The 24,806-nt window shown below is 48.4% G+C and overlaps 2 protein-coding genes across 3 annotated transcripts in view; one reads left to right on the forward strand and one right to left on the reverse strand.

Moving 5' to 3' along the window:
• Positions 1-21,361, reverse strand: part of FBXW8 (F-box and WD repeat domain containing 8) — a 56,638-nt gene extending 35,277 nt beyond the window's left edge. For both annotated transcript variants that reach the window (XM_084217616.1, XM_084217615.1), the window contains exons 1-4: positions 21,062-21,361; positions 18,258-18,362; positions 11,938-12,102; positions 11,605-11,693 (exon numbers count right to left, since the gene is read on the reverse strand). In XM_084217616.1, the coding sequence (XP_084073742.1) occupies positions 11,605-11,693; positions 11,938-12,102; positions 18,258-18,362; positions 21,062-21,349 (647 nt within the window). In that variant the 5' untranslated portion in view covers positions 21,350-21,361. The remainder of the gene's footprint in view (positions 1-11,604; positions 11,694-11,937; positions 12,103-18,257; positions 18,363-21,061) is intronic.
• Positions 21,362-24,551: 3,190 nt separating this feature from the next.
• Positions 24,552-24,806, forward strand: HRK (harakiri, BCL2 interacting protein; the record flags this gene model as incomplete). The annotated part of the gene is made up of 1 exon (XM_084217291.1): positions 24,552-24,806. The coding sequence occupies one exon, from the start codon at positions 24,552-24,554 to the stop codon at positions 24,804-24,806; it is 255 nt and encodes an 84-aa protein (XP_084073417.1).

Consider the following 24,806-nt stretch of genomic DNA (forward strand, 5'->3'; position numbering starts at 1 on the left):
ATTCTCATGTGTTTTTGCTGGGACCTGTTTGGCAGGGTCTGCACCAGCCCACCCTGCAGCCTCCTCCTCCTCCAGTCCCAGGTGGATCAGCTCATGCTGGAGACTCCCACCCCTGTGCCAAGGAACCACACTGCTCTTGCAGGACCTGCAGGACACCAGAGTTTGTCCCCAGAGGGCTCTGGCACTGCCCAACAATCCCTGAGAGCATCCTGTGCTCCTTCAGTGGCACAGACCAGGGAGACTCCACATGCCCACCAAAGCTCCCCCACGGCTGCCCAGAAATCCCAGCAGTGCCAGCACAGGAGAAATTCCTCAGGAAGGTTCCCAAGGCTTCCTGTATCCCTCCTCCCCCATTTCTCAGCATTCCCATCCTTCCCAGGGCAGTCCTCTCCAAGGATTGGGAGAGATGTTCCACAAGGCCGTGGTGGGATCATGAGTGGAGCAGCAGGTCTGGGCAGGGAGCCAGCCTGGGGAAATGGGAGATAGAAACCAGCTCCTCCACTGCCCATTTCCAGTGTGCACTGGGCCTGTACCAGGACTGAACTGGAAAAATTTCAAACACAGATGAATCCAATTCAGAAGGAAAAAAAAAAATTTAATGCTGCTGTAAAGAGCACCACACTTTCAATTTGTAACCACAACAAAAGGCTTTTAAACTATTAAAGCACTGCCTTGCTGTAAAAAAAATAAAAAGGCTGCTTTATTGCAGATAATTGGCAAATCTGCCCTATCAACAGAGCTGGCTGGAGAGAGGAACACACTGCACTATTTCTAGATAATTTCAAGATTTCTATTCATTTCACACCACAACTTTTACATTTTGCCCAGAAAATTTCATTTGGATCACTCAATGAAATAACCCCAGATGCAAGTCCTGCCCAAGAACAAGCCCAGCACTCCAAACCCACTCAGGTACTTGATTTTCTACCAAGATGGCAATGAAATGCCCACTTAGCTTCCTGCTGGAGTGAAAAAAACAACCCAAACCAACTCAAAACTCCCTTCCTGTTTAATACAGCAATGATCCCATCCTGTTTGCTCTGACACCAAGAGCATCCAGCTGCTGCTGCTTTCCCCTGATGGGTGCCACGAGCTGATGACTGCAGTGCAGGGAAATCCTCCAACACCTAAAACCACTGAGCAGACCCAACAATCCAACCCCAAACCCTGAAACAACCCACATCAGAGACCACACCTGCTTCATTTCATTTAGAAAGGCTGTCCAAAGTCTTGCTCTCCTGAGCACAACAGGGAGCAACAAGGAGCCTGTTGCTCACAAGGCCAATTTCCCCCTCTCCTGATATCCCTTCCCTGATTTCTTCCACCACACCACACCTGGCTCCCAGCTCTCTCTACTTACAGACACATTTTTCCTTCTCTGATGTTCAACAGATCCTCTCCAACCAAACAACTCAGCTTCTTTGATGGACTCACATTCCACTTTGCCCTTGTTCTTTGGAATATTTCAGTATAGACACATGAGAAGCAGCAGCACAGAAGAGACAAGCTGTATTTTTCTAAATATACTTCTCCTCAACAAGCCCATTCTGTAATTCTGGCCAGATATGGATCTAGCTGTAAAAATTACCCTGAACATTCAGCTTAAGCTTAACACAGATGCATCAAAACCTTGCTGAAATGGAGCAACAATAGGTGGAATGCACATGGCATAGAAAAACTGGGGGGAAATTAAATTCATATACAATAAAAATACCTACTTACTAACCAAAAGCATTGTGACTATTTTTCAGTGGCAGTAATGAGATGGACATTTTGCTGGTGCCCTCCCACACGAGTGCAAGCAGAAGGAGCTGGGGTTAAAGGCTGCTGCTGCCCCACCATGAATGTCTGGGAAGCAGGTGGTGGAGTGCAGAGCACATGTGGGAGGAAGCAGAGCTGGAGGCTGGCACAGCTCTAATGAAGTGGTGCTGAAGAGGCAGGCGATTTCATAAGGAGAAAAACATCAGGAAACTGGTCAAAACACAGAATCTCATCTGAAAAAGCTCCACTGTGCTGGATAGCAATAGCCAGAACAAATTTGGGGAAGAGGAGGAGGGGGAGGCTGATCCCTCTCCAGAGCCCCAGATGTCTTTATGGTTGCCTAATGACAATTATACTCAACCAATTAAGACACTGCTATCACAGTTGCATTGTTAGTAAGGCTTTGGCCCTGAGTGTTGATGGCTGTCTAATTAGTGTTTGTGCAAAGTACAACTGCAACTAATATATAAACTGACAAATACACAAAAGAAAAACTGTTAACAGGAGCATTTTCCAAACAGTCGAGACTCCGCTCATTCAGTCCATGGCAGCAGCAAAGACAAACTGCTTCCCTTCATGGCTGGGGTACTGCTGGCACTGCAGAATTTCCCTTCAAACCACAGGGTCAACAGGCCCCTTGCTGGGTTTCTGTTCAGACAGGATGCTGGTGCCACTCACTTTTGGTGCTGCCTCGAGCACAACCCTCCAGGACAAGGCTTGCTGCACCAAATTGGGCTGGCCACCAAAGACTTCTGATAAAACCCACCAGAAACCAGTTTACATTTTCCATATTTTCTCTAAAGAGTCTGCAGCAAGGAAAAGGAAGGAGAAAGAACCCCCTTTGTTTCACAGTCAGGTCTGATTTCCAGAAGGCAAAGTCTGTTCGGCTTCCAGATACCTGCGGTGATCAACAAACCACAAAAAAAAACCCCAACAACTTTGTTTCAGGCAGTCAGTGACCATCTGTTAATACTCAAAAGATCTTATTATGAAGTCCTTACAATGTCAGTGCATTTTATTGAAGTCAGTAGGAATTTTGCTGCAGTAACAGTCTCTGTTTAAACGGATGCCTGTTGATAAGCAAGTAAAATAATGAGTATTTTGCATTGTCTTGCTCCAGCAAGCACCTCAGAGCTTTCATCCTTATTCCACCAAAAGCAACTCTCCAGTCCTTCCTGTGTTTAATTAAGGTATCAGCAGTGCCCCCCTCAGCAGGCTCAAGAATAAGGCCCAATTAAAGATGCAAACCCAAGCCCAAACACCTTCAAATTGGTTCAAATTGCTCTTGAGCTCCATCTTCTCTCCCAGGCTCAAGTGAGACAGTGACAACTCAAGGTCCAATTTCAAAACAGCTCCTCCTCACAACCATAGCATGTTGGGAGGTAACTCAATCACAGTGAAAAACCACTGGAATTCAAGGGATTCTAGCACCTTCTTTGTACTCCTCTGAAGTGAGGGATGAGCGATGGACAGCTCAGAATCATCTACCACAGGGTGAGGAGCCTCAAAGATTGGAAAAGGTAAAAGTTACCAATTCTCCTTGCATTCTCATTCCCAGGTATTATATGGGTGCATTGATTTTGCCAATTCTAACCAACAGGTAGCTTGGTAGAAGGATTCCTTAAGGAAAGGATTCAGGAAAAACTAACAGTAGCAGAAAAGAACTACTTCACGTGGCAGAAAGGAATATAAATAGAACACAATGGCCAAAAATAAAACACAAATGGAACAGGGATGAGAAAATTTTCTATTACATAGCAGAAAGCTACACCATAAAACACAAGGAAAAACAGATGGGGGTAAACCAAAACCAGAGTCTGAAACAATCCTAATGCTGGTAGAAGAATGCAGAGTAGAAAATTAATCTCCCTGATTTCATCCAAATGTACTTTTGGGTCGCTTGATATATATGAGTGCAGCCATGAAAAATGTGACTAATGTGTCCCAAAATGGATCTGGAAACACTTTCAGATTTAGCATGTAGGAAATCCATTCTGAGCATCCTCATGACCAGTTCCCAAACTCTTCTGCTGGAACCCAACTTTCCAATTTACCAACCCACGCCCATCTGTGCACCCCTCACAGAAATGGAGCTGCAGAGAGCTTCTACCTTCATTTTTAGGGCTTTATTTAGGAAATTATCCCTCAAGAAAGTGGGTTAATCTGCTGGAGTGTGTAGTTCTGCAGCTTAGCACTGTTATCTGTAACAAAATTAACATTTCACCATCCTCACTGCTTCTGCCTCACCTTCTATATTAAGTGCATGCAAATGTCATACCAAGGGAACAGAAACAAGCCAAAGGGTTGTACTGTAAGGAAAACATTTTAATGAACATTTATAAAAGCAGCAATTAGAAAAAGCCACACTGTTTCTAGTAATTTGATTTTTAAGGCCAAAAATCTCCCATCCCCTAGCTCCAGGTTCCAGTGGCTTGCATCAGCCCAGGCCCATTAATTAAAGCAGCTGCTCTATCAAGGAAACAAATTACTGTGGGTTCAGGAGAAAAAAAATTATCTTTTCCATAAGAATTCAGGAGGCATTATGATGCAATTTGGAAGGCTCTGCTCCATCAGCCCTATTATGTCACAAAGGACAAAGCACAGATAAAAACAGTGGCTCCAGTTGCAGACAGAGGTGAGAAAACACCACTGGAGGATGCTGCAAATTGATCTGTTTGCTCTGGAAGGAACACAAACTGCAACAGGCTGCAAGCAGCAGAGAGGAGGGGCTTCACCTGAGCTCCAGGCACTGATGGTGACAGCCCAAAGAGTAAAAATGAAATCTTCAAAAAGTTTAGTAGAAAGAAGGATGGGTTTGTCTGGCCTTAGCAGAAAATCAGGATTTACAAGCTCAAAACTACTGCCTGTGCCTGAGAACACTGAAGTGACCACTGAGCACATCCCTGCAGCAGCAGAACCCAAGGTAAACCAAGAGCTCCAGGCAGGCTGGAAAAGCAGCTTGAACAGAGTCAGATCAGGCTTCACAAGCAGCTGGAGTGAAAAAAAACCCCAAACCAACTCAAAACTCCCTTCCTGTTTAATACAGCAATGATCCCAGCCTGTTTGCTCTGACACCAAGAGCATCCAGCTGCTGCTGCTGGGTGCCATGAGCTGATGCAAATCCTCCAACACCTGATACCACTGAGCACACCCAACAACCCAACCCCAGCCTGGGTTTCACCTGAAAGGCTTTTTCTCCAGGAGCTGGCAGAAAAGGCAGCCTGGCTGTCACTGACACAGCCTTACCTAAGCCCGTGCTCATCTGTCACCTGAGCCCTCTGAACTCATGATGTCACTCCCCTGCTCAGGGTGGAAAGAGGAGCCCTGACACTGCTCCTGAACAATGATGAGAATGAGTGAAGAGAGCACAAAAGGTCTGGGGAAGGTTGTAGAAAAAAGCAATTATTTTCACCTTTTGCTTTGTTTGACATCTTGGCTCGCAGTCACTGGGAGGGGAGGGAGAAACTATGAAAGTTGTGGCATCACAGAAGTGAAATTTAGGCAATTAAACAAGGCAGGGGTTTATTCGGGCTGTTGGAAGTCTTCAGTTTGTTAACTTTGATTCATTTTCATTACTAATTAATATTTTGGTTTCCTCAGGTCTGCACACTGAATTAAGATGCAAGAGCTAATAATAAATACCTTGAGAATAACCCACAAGCCCTATAGCAAAAAATCCAAATTAGATGAGAGTTGACATGAAGTTTTAAAAAGTGCAGGAAAGCTTTTTCAAGCCTTTCGGGCTAGTTTCACACATCATTATGAAATTAAAGAGAGTGGCAAGCCCAGCTTCTAAAAAGTCATTTGCAGGTCACCTTTGAGCAGGAGCAAAGTGGAGAGGAAGGTGATGGAAGAGAACAAAGGAACTCACCATAAAGGAGCAGCTACTTGTGTGGAGATGTTGCTCAAAACGAGTTAAACTGAAAGGCCCAAATTGTTTGTGAGTGCTCCCAGAATAAAGACAACTGTATAAAATCATGTCAGCATTAAGGATGGCAGTATGAGAAATAAATGTCCAGATTCCCCTAACAAACCATACAGGACATTTAGGAAGTTCTTCCTTAGCCTCTCATTGCCTTTATCAAGCATCAAATGGGGAAACACCACCTGTGCCAGGTGTGCCCCACCCTGAAAAGGGAGGAAATGTGACTCAATTGCTTTATCAAGGCAATCAGCAGATGAATCTCACCAGTCCCAACTCCTCAAATCTCAAGGAAAGCAGGGAGTACTTAGGGGGGAAGGAGGAAAACATCTGAAATTAAAATTTCAAGAGAAGCCAGGGCTGATTTCTTAGTCTGTAAGAGGTGCAGGGACTCCTCACAGCATCTGCTGAATCAGTTTGTAGCCAAGCTCTTCACTACCAGGCCACCACTCAGTCATGGAAAACTGAAGAAAAAAGAAAGAAAAAGATGATACTTTATAGTTCTGGGTCTGGGAAGGGTGCTCTGACTCTGGACCTCTTTTGTTTACTTCTTTTCAGAGCCATCACAAGCAGCAGTGAAGCCACGGTGCTTTTTCTGCAAGCATTAAAAATTAGCACATCCCCCTCAAAGCCCCCTGGTGTGGTTTCAGGGGTGAGCTGTGAGGTGAGATGGGCACCAGCAGCACAAGGCAAGCTCACCCCAGGGCTCAAGAACAGCCACAGGTCAGTATTTCAGAGCCAGTCAGGAGCAACAGTCTCAGGACATGCCATGGGCATGTCACACCGTGGGATCTTCTGGAATGACAAGGTCAAACAAGGACCAGATTCATGTTCTGAGATCACTCTGTCCAGGAGGACCCAGCCTCTGCAAAAAAAAAGGGGTAGCAAAAAAAGTAGCAATTTTACTGTCTGAACAAGCATTTGCTTCAAAAACCCCATACAAATCCAGATTTTAGTAAGGGAAACTGAAGCAATGCAGGCATTCTGCACAGTAAATGACAGCATCAGGCACAGGGAGCCTCATCACCAGCAGGAATTTCTAAAAGCCAAGCAAGCAGCTATATAATTGCTTTAAGTAAGCTCTGACTTAGGGCTGAAACTCCATTTGAATGGGGGGTGAGGGGGAGAACATCACCCCTTTAGAGAAGATCCTTCGAGACGTGTAACTGTAGAAAGGCTGGCAAATCCAGCATCGATTGGGAGTGAGGTAACCACAAACACCACTGGCTCAAATGAAAAGGGAGTCAGGGGCTGACCCAGAAAACAAGCCTGCTAACCACCGGGATGAAATTTTAATGACAAACACAAGAAGCTCTGCGTGCAGGCCAGATTGAATTATCTGATGTCAGGCAGCACAAAGGAGAGCTGCTCGCTGCCACCTCCGCTCCCAGCTCAGGTTGCACTCAATCAATCCTTGATATTCTGCCATCTCCTGGCCTCAGCCTGGCCAGCAACGTGGGGACAAGGGGAGAGTGCATGGAGTAGGAGCGTTTCTGTGCCTTTGCTTCTTTCACAGATTAATAAAGAGCTGCTCCTGAACCAGCTCAAACTGTGCCTCTATAAATCACAGCTGCTGGTTTCAGTCACTCTGCCCACAGCCTGTATAAATTCCCTTTCAGAAAGGTTAAAAACTTCTACAGCAACTCAAATAAAAATGATTCCACTTTGCAGCTCAGTTTGAAGCAGGACAGTGAAGATGACAAGATCATGCCTAGCACAGCACAGGTTCAAATCAATCAGTGACTTCAGGCTTGCTCCAAGATTCCCAAACACACCAACCCCAGCATTCCTGCTCTCTCCAACCAGAACTCCTCTCAGCCCAACTAGAACTTCATCTGCCTGCTGCCAGAAAAAGAGTTAAAGATGTTTCTATAAATACATCAGCAACAAAGGATTGCTAAGGAGAATCTCCATCTTTATTGGATCAGGGAGAAACAGTGACAAAAGATGAGGAGAAGGCTGAGGGAATTAAGGCCCTGTCCTCAGGGTAGCCAGGCTGCAAACAGGGGGTACAGGGAGCAGGATGGAGGCCCATGATCCAAGGGGAAATGGTTGGCATCCTGCTGCACTTGGGAGCCACCCCAGGGTGCTGAGGGAGGGGGGCAGAGCTCACCCCAACACATCCCCCCCTTTCCCAGCAGGGAGGCCATGGGCCCTCCTTTCCCAGGGGACTGAGCTCAGCAACTGTGATTGCTGGGCTGGAAGGAGGATCCAGGGAAATGCTGCCCTGCCAGCCTGACCTCAGTGCCAGGCAAAGTGCTGGGTCCTACCTTGGGCCACCACCACCCCAGGGAACGCTGGAGGCCTGGGCAGGAGTGGCTGCACAGGGTGGGCAAAGCCCTGGGGGTGCTGGTGACAGCAGCTGGTCACCTGCCCAGGTGTGCCCAGGTGTGCAAGAGGGCCGAGGGCACCTGGGCTGTCCCAGGGCAAAGCACTGGGCACTCCTGGGGCACCTCCAACCCTCTGTCCAGCTCTGGGCCCCTCAGGACAAAAAGGACCTGGAGGTGTCCGGGGAAGGGGCTGGAGCAGCAGGAGTGGCTGATCAAAAAACCTGCTAAAAACTGAGCAGCCCTGAGCAGAAATAGAAAATATTTGGAATAGAAAATATTCTGACTAGAAAATCCTTAGGAAATGCCCCACAGTTCTGGATTAGCAGCACCAGGCCTTGCAAACTCACACATTCAGAGACACAGGTCCCTCTGTAATCACTGATTATTCCCATGCAAAGCTGAGCACACAAGTGTTTGTGAAACAGGAGAGAGAATCATTAAATGTAACAGATAATTGATATTTATACTGAGAGGAGAATTGACTTTGTAAACCTCAGCTATTAAATTACTTCTTCAGCACTGAAAGAACACAACAGTTTACTATTGATCACCAGATTCATTACACTTTTATGACAAATTTGAAAGCACAATGCCATTAAGTTCAATTTTATAAGCTGGGAGAGACAGGGGAGGGTTATGCTTGGAATAAAAAAATAAAAACACAGCAAACAACAAAATCCCAACCAATTCCTTCGTATCCTAAATACTTACCAAATGCACATAAAGTATTTCTCTGCACAATTTGCTGATGCCCTCTGAAATTTTAGTTATAACTTGAAGTCTCCCTTGTTTGACAGTTACCATTTACCAAATTAACAGACAAAGCAGAGTGAATGACAGGCAGTAAACAGCAAAGGACATAACATTATCTTTGAGTTCCAATACTCTAAACTCCTCATTTTATAACCAGGTAAATTCAAACAGCTGAATTCTAATTTCCTCAAATATAAGCATGTGTTTTATCAAACACATGCTCACAGCTTCCTAAAGAGATAATTCATTTTTCAGAGAAAGTACTGGAAAGTCATTTAAGTGAACATCATTTTTTCTAAAGGATACACACATCTAGATTTCCCTCACTGGTCTCTTACTTGCTCACCCATTTTCAGGAACCTGAATTATTTAATTGTATCACACCCCTGATGTAAATTCACCAAGAGAACCAGGAGATCTGGAGGAACTGGAGAACCAACATGAAAAGAGTGTGTGCAACTGTCAGAACCCAACTTCCCTCATACACCAAGCCAAAATATGGACTGTTGGAGTTTAATAGGCAGGATTCATAACCTTTTATTAATACTTCTGAAATTTAATCTGTATTTAATTTCTGTATTTAAATCTGTATTTAAACTCTGTAATTTAATCTGCATAACTCCTATCTACTGCACATTTGGATATAAACACAAGGGAGAAAATGAAGGAAAAGAAGAGCTGGAGGTTTTGGCAGCAGCATGGAGACAATTGGGTTTGCTGTCTGAAAGTTTAGAGTCGTGCTCTCAGCTGTCCAAGAGCATTCAAAAGGATTTCCATGAATTAGAGTTCTTCAGGCATCTTTCTTATAAACAGTCTGTGAATTTGGAAGTATTTTAGAAGCAGTTTTCTCAGTCCCACACCATTAACATGAAGTGCTACCATTAAACATTGAACTCTGATATGTCAAGGACAATGTAATAATTTTATTTATATCATAATTTTTATTTACTCATGTCATTTCTGGAGGGTAACTAATTAGTGAACCTGTAAAATTCAAACAGAACACAGGAAAGCCTCACACTTCCTGGGAGAATCACTGTAACCTCTTCTAAAAATTCATCAGATTCTTAAAATTGTATTTAAGAGTATAAACCACATGAACAGGTAACATTAAACCAAGGTCCAGAAAACTTCTACATTAGGAAAAGAGAAGTTTGAGTTTATCTATTCTGAGTGGGTTATTTTCCTCCCAGGTTGTCTTTTAAGTAAGAATGGACAAAAGTAACAGTCCTTCTAAAGTTATTTTTGTGCTGTGGCAAGATACCCTTGTGATTAAGAGATTTTTATGAAAAAAACATTTAAAAGGGGGATTTTTTCAGTAGATGTGTAAAATGTTCAATACATTCTGGGCGTTTCCACAGCAAAACAATAGATGGAGTTCATCAGAAAGCACCTGAGTTTTTACAGGGACTATTTGTACATGAGATAACTTTTGAATAGTTCCATAAAAATTTGAACTGCTGAGGTAAATTGTAGATAAACATCCTCATCAGTCACTAAAGGACAGCCTGTCTGAGGAACTGCAGGTGAATCCATTCTTGTGCTTCAAACAGATGCTGCTTTTGAATTTATTAAAAGGAGCACCTGAGATTTCAGATGGTGAAAGTGGAGTAAGCCCTACACAGCCTGGTAAAGATGGAGAGGGCATTACACAGCCTGGTAAGGATGGAGCAAGCTTTACACACTCTGTTAAAGGTGGAGTGGGCATTACACACTCTGGTGAAGATAAAATAAGCATTACACACTCTATAGAAGGTGGAGTGAGTGTTACACAGCCTGGTAAAGGTAGAGTGGGAATTACACACACTATAAAAGATAGAGTGGGCATTCCACACTCTGGTAAACATGGAGTGAACATTACACACTCCATAAAAGGTGGAGTGGGCATTCCACACTCTGGTAAGGATGGAGTAGGCACTACACACTGTTGCAGGTGCAATGGACATTACACATTCTGTAACACACAGAGTGAACATTACACACTATGAAAGGTGGAGCAAGCTTTACACACTCTATAGAGGATGGAGGGGGCATTACACACCCTATAGAAGGTGGAGTAGAGGATGGAGTAGGTATTACACACTCCATAGAGGATGGAGTGGGCAATACACACTCGATAGAAGGTGGAGTGGGCATTACACACCCTATAGAAGGTGGAGTAGAGGATGGAGCAGGCATTACACACTCCATAGAGGACGGAGCAGGCATTACACACTCCATAGAAGGTGGACTGGACATTACACACTCTATGGAAGGTGGACTGGACATTATACACTCTATGGAAGCTGTAGTGGGCAGTGCAGGCCCTATGGAAGGTGCAGTGGGCAGTGCAGGCCCCTGCAGCCCCAGTGGGCAGTGCAGACCCTATGGAAGGTGCAGTGGGCAGTGCAGGCCCTATGGAAGGGGCAGTGGGCAGTGCAGGCCCTATGGAAGGGGCAGTGGGCAGTGCAGGCCCTAAGGAAGCGGCAGCGGGCAGTGCAGGCCCCTGCAGCCCCAGTGGGCAGTGCAGGCCCTATGGAAGGTGCAGTGGGCAGTGCAGGCCCTATGTGGGGTGCAGTGGGCAGTGCAGGCCCCTGCAGCCCCAGTGGGCAGTGAAGACCCCTGCAGCCCCAGTGGGCAGTGCAGACCCTATGGAAGGTGCAGTGGGCAGTGCAGACCCTATGGAAGGTGCAGTGGGCAGTGCAGACCCCTGCAGCCCCAGTGGGCAGTGCAGACCCTATGGAAGATGCAGTGGGCAGTGCACACTCTATGGAAGGTGCAGTGGGCAGTGCACACTCTATGGAAGGTGCAGTGGGCAGTGCAGACCCCTGCAGTGGGCAGTGCCAGCCCCGTGCTCACCCTGCCATCACCACGCCGTCGCAGCAGTGGACGTCGCACAGGACGCGGCCGGGCTCGTAGTGCAGCTGGCTGACGGCACCCACGCGGTTCTGCAGAGAGACACAGCCTTGGTGTTCCCACTCCTTCAGCCACCAAAACCTGCTGCTGCCAAACTCCCAGCTTTGCTACTGCTGCTGAGAGAAGACACATCTACCCCAAAACCCCCCCAGCAGCTTTCAACTGGGAAAGAGGAGCTGCAGAACACAACACCAACTCTTCTCTCCCACTTGCTCTAAGCAGGTTCCCATTTTTCCCAGTTCCAATTTTTCCCCAATTCCTTAATTTCCCTCTCACCTTCCAGTTGGTTTTCAGCATGTGCTCTCTGGCTCTGCAGTTTTTGAGGGCAAGTTTCCAGCAGGAATGGTCAGAGATGCTCATGTCCAACAGGTATCCCTCCTCCTGGCACAGCCGGTACCACAACACTTCGTCTTCTGCAAGGATTTTCCATGTCCTGCTGACCTAGAAATCAATGTTTACATATGGATCTCTCATAAATGGATAAGGAAAAATGAGATTTAATATGAAATATTAAACAGTATCTGAAATATAAAGATATAAATTAATACAGGCTGGTACAAAGTTGAAAGTCTTACTTTAAAAAATATATTTGTTCAGTCTTTATACAACTGAGTGTATAAAAATCCCAGACTTTTAACAAAAGGCTTGTTTTCTGTGGTGTCTTCAGGAAATAACTGAGTTTATACTCCACTAAAACTCCACATAACATAGACACCAGTTTAGTGGCCCCTCTGTCAACCTGAAATATCACTGACTGGAAAATTTTGACAGGAAAAGCAGCAAGAAAACAATTAAGAGAGAATTGTGAGCTTAGAGCAAAAATATGAATATATTTTCATATTTGTAGCTAAGAAACCCTCTCGGATCACAGCACCATATCTCTGAAGTCCCACTGACAATGCCTGATTAGGGGTATGACATTAGTGATTTATAACCTATTGTATTACAGTATGCATAAATAGGAATGAATTATTAAGTTTTTCAAGCAGCCTCAAGTTGCTGCCCATTCCAGAGAGAACAGCTTCATCACAATCAATTGTGGGCTCAGAATTAAAGATTCAAGAGGTAAGAGCCAACTTAAGTAGCCTTTTTTTTTTCCTCTGTAATCCTTAATTTAAAAAAACAGACGTAACCAATGAAAGCCACGACTGGTGAAAGCAGCAATCAATTGTGCTCTGGTTCTAAAAAGATTAAAAGAACCTTCTGAGACTGACATCATTTTTAGTAAGTTACAATTAAGCATCTAATGCTCATTTCAGTCCCCAGATTATGCCAAGAATCCAAGCCTCCCATGGACACAAACTCCCCCAGGACCATCTCTTTCTATTTATTTGCCATTTTTTTCCACAGTGACACACACACAAAATGTTTAATATGATGAAAGAAGGGGTGATCTGAGTAACCTGCAAGTGTTTTTAGGGTTTGAGACCTACAGAGAAAAGCAGTGCTCAAATAGGAATATCCAAAAGCAGCAAAATGAACATTCTGGATCACCCAGAGACCTCAGTGCAAACTGGCAGAGGGAGACAATCCCCCTCCATCCTCTGGCAAAGGAAACAACCTGTACAGGGCAAGAATAATGCCCTGAAATGACAGAACCAGCACTGAGGCTTCTCCAGCAACACACAGCACCCTGGAATCAAAGTGCTGAGTGCTCCTGTCCCTAGAGGGACACACTCAGCAACTTCAAAAGCACCAAAAAGAGGCAATCCCAAATCCAAACCATTGAGAATTTGCTCTCAATTTGATTTGAAAGTAGGATAAATATCTGTGTTATTGCTCCAAGAACACAAAAAAAAAAACAAAACCCCAAAGCAGCTTTCTGCTGACACACCAAAAGAGCAGCTGTGGTGCAGGAGTGGAGCTCCCCAGGCAGAACCTCTGCCCCCTCCCCAAACAGCAGCACATTTTCCTGACAGGGACAGGCTGAGCACACGCACAGGGGAGCACAGCCAAACCAGGCCAGCTTTTGCCTTGCTTTCCAAAAGAAAAATCAAAAATAAACACACACCTTTCAGCCTGCCAAAACAGACAATATTGCACAGACCTTTCAAGTTTCAAGGTCTTAAAAGCATTTTATAAAGACAGTAAAACAAAAGAAAAGGGAGGGGGGAGCTACATAAAATTTTGACTGCCTTTTCAACTTTCAGGGGGAATAAAGATCCTATCCTATCCTGATTTTTTTTCAATCAAATTACAGCAAACCCTGCTGCTTTACAAGCCTGAATTTCCAAAGGGTCCCTAACCCAGCCTTTTCTTACAGCCCCAAACTCACATGCCAATCCCTTGTAAAACCCCACTGAGCGAGGCTCAGCTGCACGAAATCACTAATAAAGAGTCTCAAGCATTTCACTTTACAGCACCACTGTGAGCTGCAGCATTAAAACCAGCCATTGGCTCCAAGTCAGCTTTATTAGATCTGCTTGACTTGGAGTTTCAGGTGAGGCCCCAAAAGCCAGGGCATTATGGCTTTATTTACATGCACCCAAAAGCTGGGTGCTGGAGAGGAGCTGAGATGTGCAAAGCTCTTGTTAAAACTGTTTCCAAATCTAAACTGTACAGAAACTCCAGCAAGGATCAATGACAGCATCTTACAGACTTGTTTATAGATTTGGAGTCCTGAATTTAATTTTGTCTTCAGTGTTCCTATTATCTTTTTACAACTGTTCTCAGCAAAGAAAGTTTGGGTTCCCCTGAGCTCCACAGAGGGACAGTTTTATATTTTATAGTTCAGCAAGTAATAATGTTCTGAAGGACTTCAAAAGCTTTTGCTGACACAGGCTTTGCTATTTGGTTTTGCCTCTGGGGGATATTTTTCCCTCTAAAAAACCCCACCTCTTCCATCAAATCCAAAATTTCTTCTAATCCTATCTAAATCAACTGGCTCAAATCCTAATGAAGGTTTATTCATCCCTCTGCATCTGATAATGGTTTTTATTTCACTAGGTTTATTTTCTTCCCCAGACACACAAAGGCAGAGTCAAGGCTCATTTGCTGGGACCAGGGGCCTCAATTAGAACTAGCTGGACTTTGAGCTCAGTACAAAAAACAGTGCCAAGTGTTTAATCCAAAGCCATTCTGATGGAAGCTGCTCATCTTTTCTGCTCACAGCCCTGAGCACAAAATGGTTTGGCCTGGAAGGGACCTTAAAGACCAGCCAGTGCCACCCCTGCCATGGCCAGGGACACTTCCACTGTCCCAGGCTGCTCCAAGCCCTGTCCAGCCTGGCCTGGGACACTGCCAGGGATCCAGGGGCAGCCTCAGCTGCTCTGGGACTTCCATCCCAGGGAACAATTCCTAATTCCCAATCTCCCATCCATCCCTGCCCTCTGGCAGTGGGAGCCATTCCCTGTGTCCTGTCCCTCCAGCCCTTGTCCCCAGTCCCTCTCCAGCTCTCCTGGAGCCCTTCAGGCCCTGCAAGGGGCTCTGAGCTCTCCCTGGAGCCTTCTCCTCTCCAGGTGAGCACCCCCAGCTCTCCCAGCCTGGCTCCAGCCCTTGGAACATCTCCTCCTCTGGTCTCACTCCAGCAGCTCCCTGTCCTTCTCATTTTGGGGACACCCAGGGGCAGCTCTGCAGGTGGGGTCTCACCTGAGTGGGGCAGAGGGGCAGAATCCCCCCCTCCTTTCCTGCTGCCCACACTGGGGGCTCAGCCCAGGGCAGGGATATCTTTATCCATCCATTTCTCTGCACTGTCTGGGAATCACAAGGAGAATGGATGATGGCTTTTACCCATAAACAACCTTGATACAAAACCATGCTCAAAAAACCACATTCAATTTTCCTTTTATAAATGTATAAACATTAAAGCCTCAACAGTTTGACAGTCCCAGAAGCCCTGGAGGCAAGCAGCTGAAATTCTTGATTTATGCATGACAATTCATTCCTAAATTCCTAGAAACAGTCTCCCTTGCCCTAGATACATACACAATTCCTGTGTTGGTAAACACTTCTAAACCTTCTCTAAGATGAAAACCTAACAGGTCAAGGGAATTTCCCACTGATCTGTTCAGAAATAAAACTACCAACATTCAGTGCTGCTGAATTCAAACACATCCTCTTCATCACCAAGCTGAAACATAAAGGCCATGGGTAAAATAAATGTATTTACAGTATCAGCCCTAAATCACACAAGGGCATTCCAGTTTGTCACATCTGTGGTGTCCCAAGGGATTGTTTTTCCTTTCCCTCTACACCCTGACCAGGAGGAAGGAGTGACTGCCCCTAAACCTGCTCACAGTCACAGGAGAGTCACTCATGGTACAGATATTTCTGCCAATGGTCAGAACACAATCAAAAAGTGCTCACAGGGCAAAATTCTGCCTTACCCTGGCCTGTTCTGTGCCACATGAAGCCCTGGATACTTTTCTCCTTGAATTCCAAACATGGGATATTAACAGGGACTGGTCTGGTGGATGCTACTGATTGTCACCCCCCTACTGCAGACCCAGCAGAGCTCAGGCACTGAGGACACTTATTTACAGACTTGTGTACTTCCAGTGCCACACTGACAGGTTGTGGTTTACACTACTAATTCCAAAAATCAAAGAAAAGCTGTGGGGGAGCGAGGGAGAGGGAAATATCAAGGTGAAATTCAAGTTCTCCAGACAGTCTGTGGTGTGATTAAATCTCAGAGAGGCTCTGCAGTCAGGCTCCTTTCCTGTTAGCTGCTTACCAATTTGGCATAAAGAACTAAGCAAACAGGTTTTCTCCAAAGGCACTCACATGGATCATGATGCCAATTCCACCAACTGGCCCAATTTCACTGAAATCCCTAGGCACCTTAATAAAAAAAAAACCTTTCTAGGATAACACCATAAAGCAGCAGGGTTTTCCATGGAACAGAAGAAGGATCCCCCCCTTCAAAAACAAAACCACCAGGAGAAAAATGAAAATGCTATTTATTTTTATGGCTCTGCTTTTTATTTGAACAGTTAAATAGAAGCCAGCTCTGCACTGGATATTCATCAGATTGGGGAAGCCCTGTGAAACACTGGGCACTTGCTCAGCTACCTGTCAGCTGCCACAAAGGAACAGTGACTTGGGAACAGGAAAATGAGAAATGTGGAAAATTGTCTCTGTTAAAACACATCTTATGAGAACAGGTTCGAGCTAAAGAGCAAACTGGAGAAAAATCCAGTGCAGCCCTAAGCACAGGGAAAAGGAGCAGCCTTACAGCAGCCAATCTTTTTACTATGCCATGAGGTAAAGTGATCATGCCCAAGGAGGGGGGAAAAAAGACTGAAAGAACAACCTTAAATTAATCCACTTCAAAAATGCAACCCTGCTCCATGTCACGGGCTGTGGCCTTTGCTGATGGCACATCTCAACTCCAAGGGACAGAAACCTGAGCACATCTGAAAGCTTCCCAGTCCTGGACAGCACCAAAAGATAATTCTAGAGAATTTTCCCCTCTGCAAGAGCAGCCCTGCACAAGGAATTAATTTTATATACACTGTTCCTGTCCCTAAAAGAAATTAGCAACTCATAGATTTAAGCAACAATCACTTGTAGCTATTTAACACTACAACACGCTCATACTGAATATTAAAAGCCCAATTTCCTTTCAAAGCCTGGGCCATTTGCAGAATATTTGAGTTCAGTTTACCATCCTCAACAGACCCTGTCACTTCTCAGTTTTCACACATTAACATTTTTCTCTTCCACTCAAACCATGCTCTAGACTGTCTGTAACACAGAGAATGGTTTTGGTTGGATTTTGTGAGGTTGCAAGATGTGCTCTGTATGGAAGAGTTAATGACCACCAGCCTGGCACCCTAAACAGAGGCCACAGGAGAAGCTGGAATGGTATCTCCAATATTCTGCTTGATTTCACAGGATAATCAGCACTTGGCAATTAAGATTGCTTTGAAGACTCATTCAGAGAGGAGGTTCATCATTCAGTGGGTGAAGAAAGGAAATAAAGAGACTCAACAGTGTGGGCTGAACAACCCTGAGTGGAATGAGGTGAGAGTGAGTGTTTCAGTAAAGTTCTGGAACAGACAGGCAGTTTACAACTACACGTAAATTATGGACCATGCCTGAGTAGAGACTGCTGAGAGCATTATCTGAAAGTATCAGAAAAGAAAAATATAAACCCCTTGCAGGGCTGGGGAGAGGAAATCAGGGTCATTTAAGAATTTAGCCTCACATGGAAATACTACAGACAAAAATTTACTACTCCAGTGCCTGTGGTTCAATCCCATGCTGGAAATTGGGAGAAGCAGCTCTTGCCATGCCCTTAGCACTGCCAAGTGCTGAGTCCTAAACACTGCAAGACACTCACCTGAATCAAAAACACTTCAGAACACTCACTCAAATCAAAATATCTTTGCACTATTTATTTTCAATTTTAAGGCTTCGCTGCTGCCCAAGCCACAGATGTTTTATTTAACTCTGCTCAAGTGCAGCTGTAAATCCAGCTCATGTACCATTACATTTCCAATATCCAGCTTTGGAACTGTCTCCTGTGAGTGAAAGCACAACCAGCTGAGTTCCTTGGGCTACCGCCCCACTTGCCTACATGGAGGTGCCTGGTTTTTGACTATTTCTGCCAGTTTTAAGTGGAATCAGAGCAGCAAACTGCCAGCAGCACTCACCTGAGCACACCTTCCCAGCTCAGCCTTGCCCAGGTACTGGAATATCTTCAGTGCCAGCTCGTAAGGCAGCTGCACGTCAAAAAAAGGAACCTCATTGATTTCATTCTGGGAAGGAAAAAGGAGAAAATACTTGGTGAGGCTGGGTTAACACACAGTTTGACAGCAGGAGAAGTTACCATGGTATGGAGAAGGAATGGTGTGCCCCCAGGGCCACCACAGCTCCATGAAAACATCATTTTTCTGCCCCTCTCTTCTTTCATGGCCCTTTAAAAGGCAGAGAAAGGCAGAACACAAGTTCTAGTAAAATAGTTTGTCTAAAAACACCCAATAAACAGTCACTTTGAAGGTATATGCCCATTATTAATTTCACCAGCAAGTTTTCAATCCCACATGATGGAAAAATGAATGGAGACGACGTTGGTTTCTTTCATTACTAATGTAAAAATGTTATTTTAATATGAAATGTTCCTCCTTTTACTAATTGAGCATCTCAAACAAAAATTTGAAGCCAAATCCATCAAGCTAACAGCTAAATGCAGCACATTGATTTTTCCTGGATGTATTCTGTTTAGTTTAATTACATAATTATTACATCTTCTTTCTGCAGTTATCACAACAAGACTTATCTTCACTGTTATCCTGTCTAGATATTCAAGATTCTTATACTCTATAATAGAGAAAGAGCTTAATCAGCTAATTCTGACTATTTCTATGTCACCAGTTTTGCTCAGCAGTGTTTACTCTGGTTTCTGTCCCCCCACAGGTGCTCCTGATCGTTGTCCATCAATCCTCATGCACCCAATCAGCTGCTCAGTTAAAACCCATCTCCACTGTTTGCCTTCAGAAGCTCAGGATCATCTCCTGGCACTTCCCTAACCCTGGTACCTTTGTTTCTTTGCAGGTCTCTCCTACAGCTTCTCATTCAAATCTGGGCCATTTGCAGGACCAAAGCAGAACAGAAGGGATATTCTGGGTTTATTTAAAGCAGTTACTCAGGGAAATCCCAATATAATGTGGTGGTGTGGCTTTTAGAGCAAAAGACACACTCAGGACAAGACATTCTAAACGCAGGCAAGCGTTTAGACAACACAAACGTGGACAATATTCCCATCAGGTCTTTTAGCAACAAAACATCACTTCACACGCACTGGAACCTCCCACTTGTTCTAAAGTTACTTAAAACAGGAGCTGCAGCCAGCCCTGCTGCTGCCCGCCCTCCTCATCCCCAATTTCCCTGCACAAGCAGCTCCCTCTCCCTGCCCCGTGCCGCTGGCTCCGCAGGATCTTTTGCTGTAAATCCCACCCGTCTCCAGCGGGGACACCCAAGGAAAACACAAAGGGAAGCTCTCCGCGGCCACATGCGGGCCGGCCAGATGTGATCCCGCTCGGCTCCAGCGGCCACGGGCCGCCCGAACAAACCGGAGGAGCCACCGGGCAAGGATTGTTAGCTCCGGGCTGATGAGCACCACCACGGGTATGCCCCTTGCAAATCGGGCTTGACTCGTGTCCAAGCAGCAGATCCTGGGCTGGCAGGTGCACGCAGGGGTCTCACTGCAAGGAATGAGGCACAGCAGTGCTCACACAAGGCTCAACAGCAACGCAGGAATGGAGGGGAAAAGAGAAAAAACCACCTGCACAGGCTTTTTATAAACTGAGCTGCAAGAGGATTTATACCCTGCTTCAAATAAACCCAGAAGTGCCTCTTTTTTTCTGCTTCGGTGCTGCAAAGGGTCCAAGTTTAAACGAAGAGTAGCTGTAGAAGAGACCTACGAGGAAGGAACGGAGTGAGGGTTAGGAAGTGCCCAGAGGGAGGGGATGATCCTGATTCAGGACCTGTCTGAGGTTCTGGAGGCACAGCACAAACTCCTACTGATTCCATTCTAATGCAATCCTAACATTAGGGTTAGAACTGCATTAGATCCAGGTCTTCCCACACCCCAAAAATTCCTGCAGCTTGTCCTCAGCACAAGGAAGCAGGGATGTTAAGTCAGCACCAGTCTGTCTAAAAGTCTACTGGAATGAGTCCAAAACTCAAATACAACCAGCCCCTCTGAGACAGATTCGGGCTCCTGTGTGCTAATGGAGCACTAATTCTGTAAAATGGATTAATTTGTGCCTTGCAGACAGAAATTTAATCTGTTCCTTTTAATTTTTTTAAGCAAAGAGTAATTAGTCATAGTGAGGTTAGTGAGAACCAAGAAAATTGGTCTCCCCCTTAGTTTTCCTATGCTGTAAATAACATTTCTATGGCATTTAGAGGATTTACCAAAATAACTTTTATCTGGTTCAGAACTGTATTTAAGACTATTTCCAAATTAACTCCTTTATTTAAAGAATTAAAGCTTGTTTTCTTATTACACTTCTGCATCACAAGGCAGGATATCCTTAATTGCTGCACTCACATCAAACTGCCTGAGTAAACACCAAAAAATCTTAAGAGGAAAAAAGATATTATTATTTCATAGAGTCACGGCATATCTCGGCTTGGAAGGGACCCTCGAGGATCATCGAGCCCAGCTCCTAGCCCCGCACAAGACACCCCAACAATCCCACCCGGTGCCATTACACAGGACAAGCAGATTCTGAAGGGTTAAAACTTTGTAAAAGGATGTCTATTCAGAAACTGACACTATCAACAAGCACGCAGGAACACAAATTCAAGGTCCCCTTTGCTCGCCGCCTCCCAGCGGCCCCTCAGCCGAGCCCTCTCCGTGCTCCGGGACCGGCCCCGCCGCGACCCCGCCTGGGGCCCGCCGTGTCCCCGCCGCAGCCCCAGGGCCGCCCCCGGCCCCGCGCAGCCCTACCAGGTCTCGGATCAGCTGCCCCAGCAGATCGTCCCCATCTCCGGCCTCCCCATCCGCGGGTTCCCCGGCAGGCCGGGCGGGCGCCGGGCTGCGGCGGGCCGGGGCGCTGCCGGCCAGCAGCCCGCGGGCCAGCGCCAGGTACCCGGGCTCGGCCGAGGGCTCCCGCGGGCTCTCTCCCGGCCTCTCCGGCGGCTCCTGAGGGGGTTCCTCCCGCCGCAGCCGCTTCGCGCCCCCGGCCCGCTCCTCCCGCCGCCGGGGCCGCTCCCGCTCCGCCGGCACCGCGGCCATGGCGGCGGGGCCGGCCCGGCGCGGCACGGAAACCGCGCCCCGCGCCCGCGCGTTCCGCCGCCACAAGGTTCCGCCGCCGCCGGGACCGGGGCCGGTGCCCGGCAATGGAGCCGGTTTGAGGCCGGGGCCGTCGCTTTGTGGTCCCCACACGAGAGCGGCGAGGGCGGCCTGAGGGCCCGGCCTGGCTCTGGAGAGCTGCGGGCGGCCGAGCGAGGCCGCGGCGATGGCAGGGTCGGTCTGGGCTGCGGGCGCCGCTGGGAGCCCTCGGTTCCCTCACAGCCATGGCCGGGGACAGGGACAGGACAGGGCAGGGTCCCGCTGGGAGCCCTCGGCCCCCTCACAGCCATGGGACAGGACAGGGCAGGGCAGGACAGGGTCCTGCTGGGAGCCCTCGGCCCCTTCACAGCCATGGCCGGGGACAGGGACAGGGCAGGGTCCCGCCGGGCCCCGCTGGGAGCCCTCGGCGCCCTCACAGCCATGGCCGGTCCCAGGGGAGAAGCCTTTCCCACGGGAGGGTTGTTGCCGCTCTGAGTGACCGATGTGCCTCTTTGAGGCCATTTTTTCCTTTCTCTTGGCCACATCTGAAGTGGAGCGGGTGGGCAGGGATGGCCCCACCGCTGCCGTGCCCACCACACCTGCTGGAAGGTGTTTCGCTGCTTGAATTACACCCACCTCCTGCGGCCACCATAGCCCGAGAGCTGCCACTTTGATGGCGTTTTGGGGAGGATACAAAGTTGACTCAGTTCCTCTCCACACCTTGGTGCTTGAGGCTGCATTCAAATGATGCTGAACCGCAGCTGCGAAGCTTCTGCGCCTTCAGCCAGTCCAGCTGCCCAGGGAAGCAGAGAGGCCACGAGTACTCAAGTCTTCAGAATGATTCCTGAGGAGCCCTCAAGGAAACAGAGCAGGTAAGTGATGTGTTGGTGTCAGTCAAACAGCTGGTTCTTCTAGGACAGACTGTGAAACACAGCCCATGCTGTCAGCAGCAGCTTGTGCAGTTACCCCCACCCTGGTGTCTGCCTCTGCCTTCCTCACCAACCACTTGCTGGTTTCTCTCCTCTACAGCTTGCCTGTGCTGTTTATAAAACCCAACCTAATGAACAGGTGTCCAGGAAGAACCCAAACAACCTCGTTTAGGGGAGGAACTCCTGCATGTAGAAACCTTGCAACAGAGAGGTGGGTGCAGGCTGGCCATGCCTGGCCTGTATTCTGGACCCCAAAACCCCCCTGCCCTGGGCTGAGCCCCCAGCGTGGGCAGGAGGAAAGGAGGGGGGGATTCTGCCCCTCTGCCTCGCTCAGGTGAGACCCCACCTGCAGAGCTGCCCCTGGGTGTGGGGTCCCCAAAATGAGAAGGACCTGGAGCTGCTGGAGTGAGACCAGAGGAGGAGATGTTCCAAGGGCTGGAGCCAGGCTGGGAGAGCTGGGGGTGCTCACCTGAAGAGGAGAAGGCTCCAGGGAGAGCTCAGAGCCCCTTGCAGGGCCTAAAGGGGCTCCAGGAGAGCTGGAGAGGGACTGGGGACAAGGGCCTGGAATGCCAGGACGAGGGGGAATGGCTTTCCAGTGCCATTCCAGAGGGCAGAGATGGATGGCATATTGGGAAGGAGTTGTTACATGGGAGGGTGGGCAGGCCCTGGCACAGGGTGCCCAGAGCAGCTGTGGCTACCCCTGGATCCCTGGCAGTGCCCAAGGCCAGGTTGGACGGGGCTTGGAGCAGCCTGGGACAGTGGAAGGTGTCCCTGCCCATGGCAGGGGGTGGAATGGCATGAAGTTTAATATCCTTTCCAGCCCAAACCAGTCTGTGATTCTGTGACTTGTTTTCCCTACAAAACAGTCACTTGCAGGCACTTAGAGGAGGGGTCTCCCTGGGGTGCACATGCTGGTGAGCCCTGCCAGAGGTGGGATTGCAGCCCAGGAGCTGCCCCTGCAGAGGATGTGGGGCTGCTCCAGCGAGGGTGCATGGGCTGGGATGATTTGCCAGGAGGTTTGCAGCAGCTTCTCTGCAAGCAGGGGGGTGAACGGGGCCAGTTTGGGGAGATTGCTGGCCCAGAGGGTCCATCCTGGGCTGGTGTGTGCAGGGAGCCCTGCCCGGGGGTGCCAGCCCTGCTCCCGTGCCCTGGCAGCCGGGGAGGCCCCGGGTCAGTGCCGGGGGCTGCGCGCTCCTGCCTCGGCCACCCGAAATGTGATCCGAATCCGTAATGCTGTGGGTGATGAAATCGGCTCCAGCTCTGTGTAATCCCCTCACTGCCCCCCTGCATCTCCTCGCTGTCCCCTCCTCCAGCCCACAGGCATCTGCAGCCTCGCACTGTCTCTCTATCTCCACACCATCCCCTCTGTCCCACAGTCCCCTCTATCTCCACACTGTCCCTACATTGTCCCCTCTATCCCCAGTGTCCCCTCTATCCCCACAGTGTCCCCTTCATCCCCATGCTATCCCCTCTATCCCACACTGTCCCACCTTCCTCACACTTCCCCTTTATCCCCAAACTGTCCCTCTGTCCCCACTCTGTCCCCTCTATTCCACACCGTCCTCTCTATCCCCAAATTGTCCCTCCATCCCCATGCTTACCCCTCAGTCCCACCTTCCCCACTGCCCTCTCTGTCCCACATTGTCCCCTCCATCCCCACGCTATCCCCCCATTCCTATGCTGTCCCATCAAACTCCCACCCTGGATACCAGAATCTTCCACCAGACAAACACTATTCCCTCCACTCCCACTGTCATTCTGTCCCTCGTGTCCCTGCATTCCCGTGCTGTCCCATCCATCCATCCATCCATCCATCCATCCATCCATCCATCCATCCATCCATCCATCCATCCATCCATCCATCCATTTCCATGCTGTCCCACCGAACTCCCACCCATCCCTGGATACCAAAATGTCCCATCACACAAGCACTCTTCCCCCCAGTCCCCCGCATGTCCTTCTATCCCCCCACCATCACCTGCATCCCTGTGCTGTCCCTCCCATCCCTCCGCCGTCCCACCGAACTCCCACACCACCGCTGGCCACCAGACCGTCCCACCACCACCCCACCGCTGTCCCCCTGCCCCCCACCCCCGCGCCGTCTCCCGGCTCCCCCCTCTCCGCCCGCGGCCGAGCACCGCCCCGCGGGGGATGATGTAACCCCCCGTCCCCCCCGTGTCCCGCCCGCGTCCCGCCCGCCGCACACTCGGCGGGCTCGGCGGCGAGCGGACGCAGCCATGTGCCCGTGCGCGCTGCGCGGCCCCCCCGCGCCCTGCAGCCCCTGCGGCCCCGGCCGCGCCGCCCGGCCCGAGGCCGCCGCCCGCCGGGTCGCCGCCCGCCTGCGCCGCCTGGGCGATGAGCTGGAGCAGCGGCGCAAGGCGCGGGGCCGCGGCCCCTCGGCCGCCCGCCGCCTGGCCGCCGTGGCGGGGCTGCTCTGCGCGCTCACGCCCGCGGCCGCGCTGGCCTGGCTGATCCGCAGGAGGAGCCTCTAG

This window comes from Fringilla coelebs, assembly GCF_963513975.1.
Source record: "Fringilla coelebs genome assembly, chromosome: 17".
NCBI classification, from domain to species: Eukaryota; Metazoa; Chordata; class Aves; order Passeriformes; family Fringillidae; genus Fringilla; species Fringilla coelebs.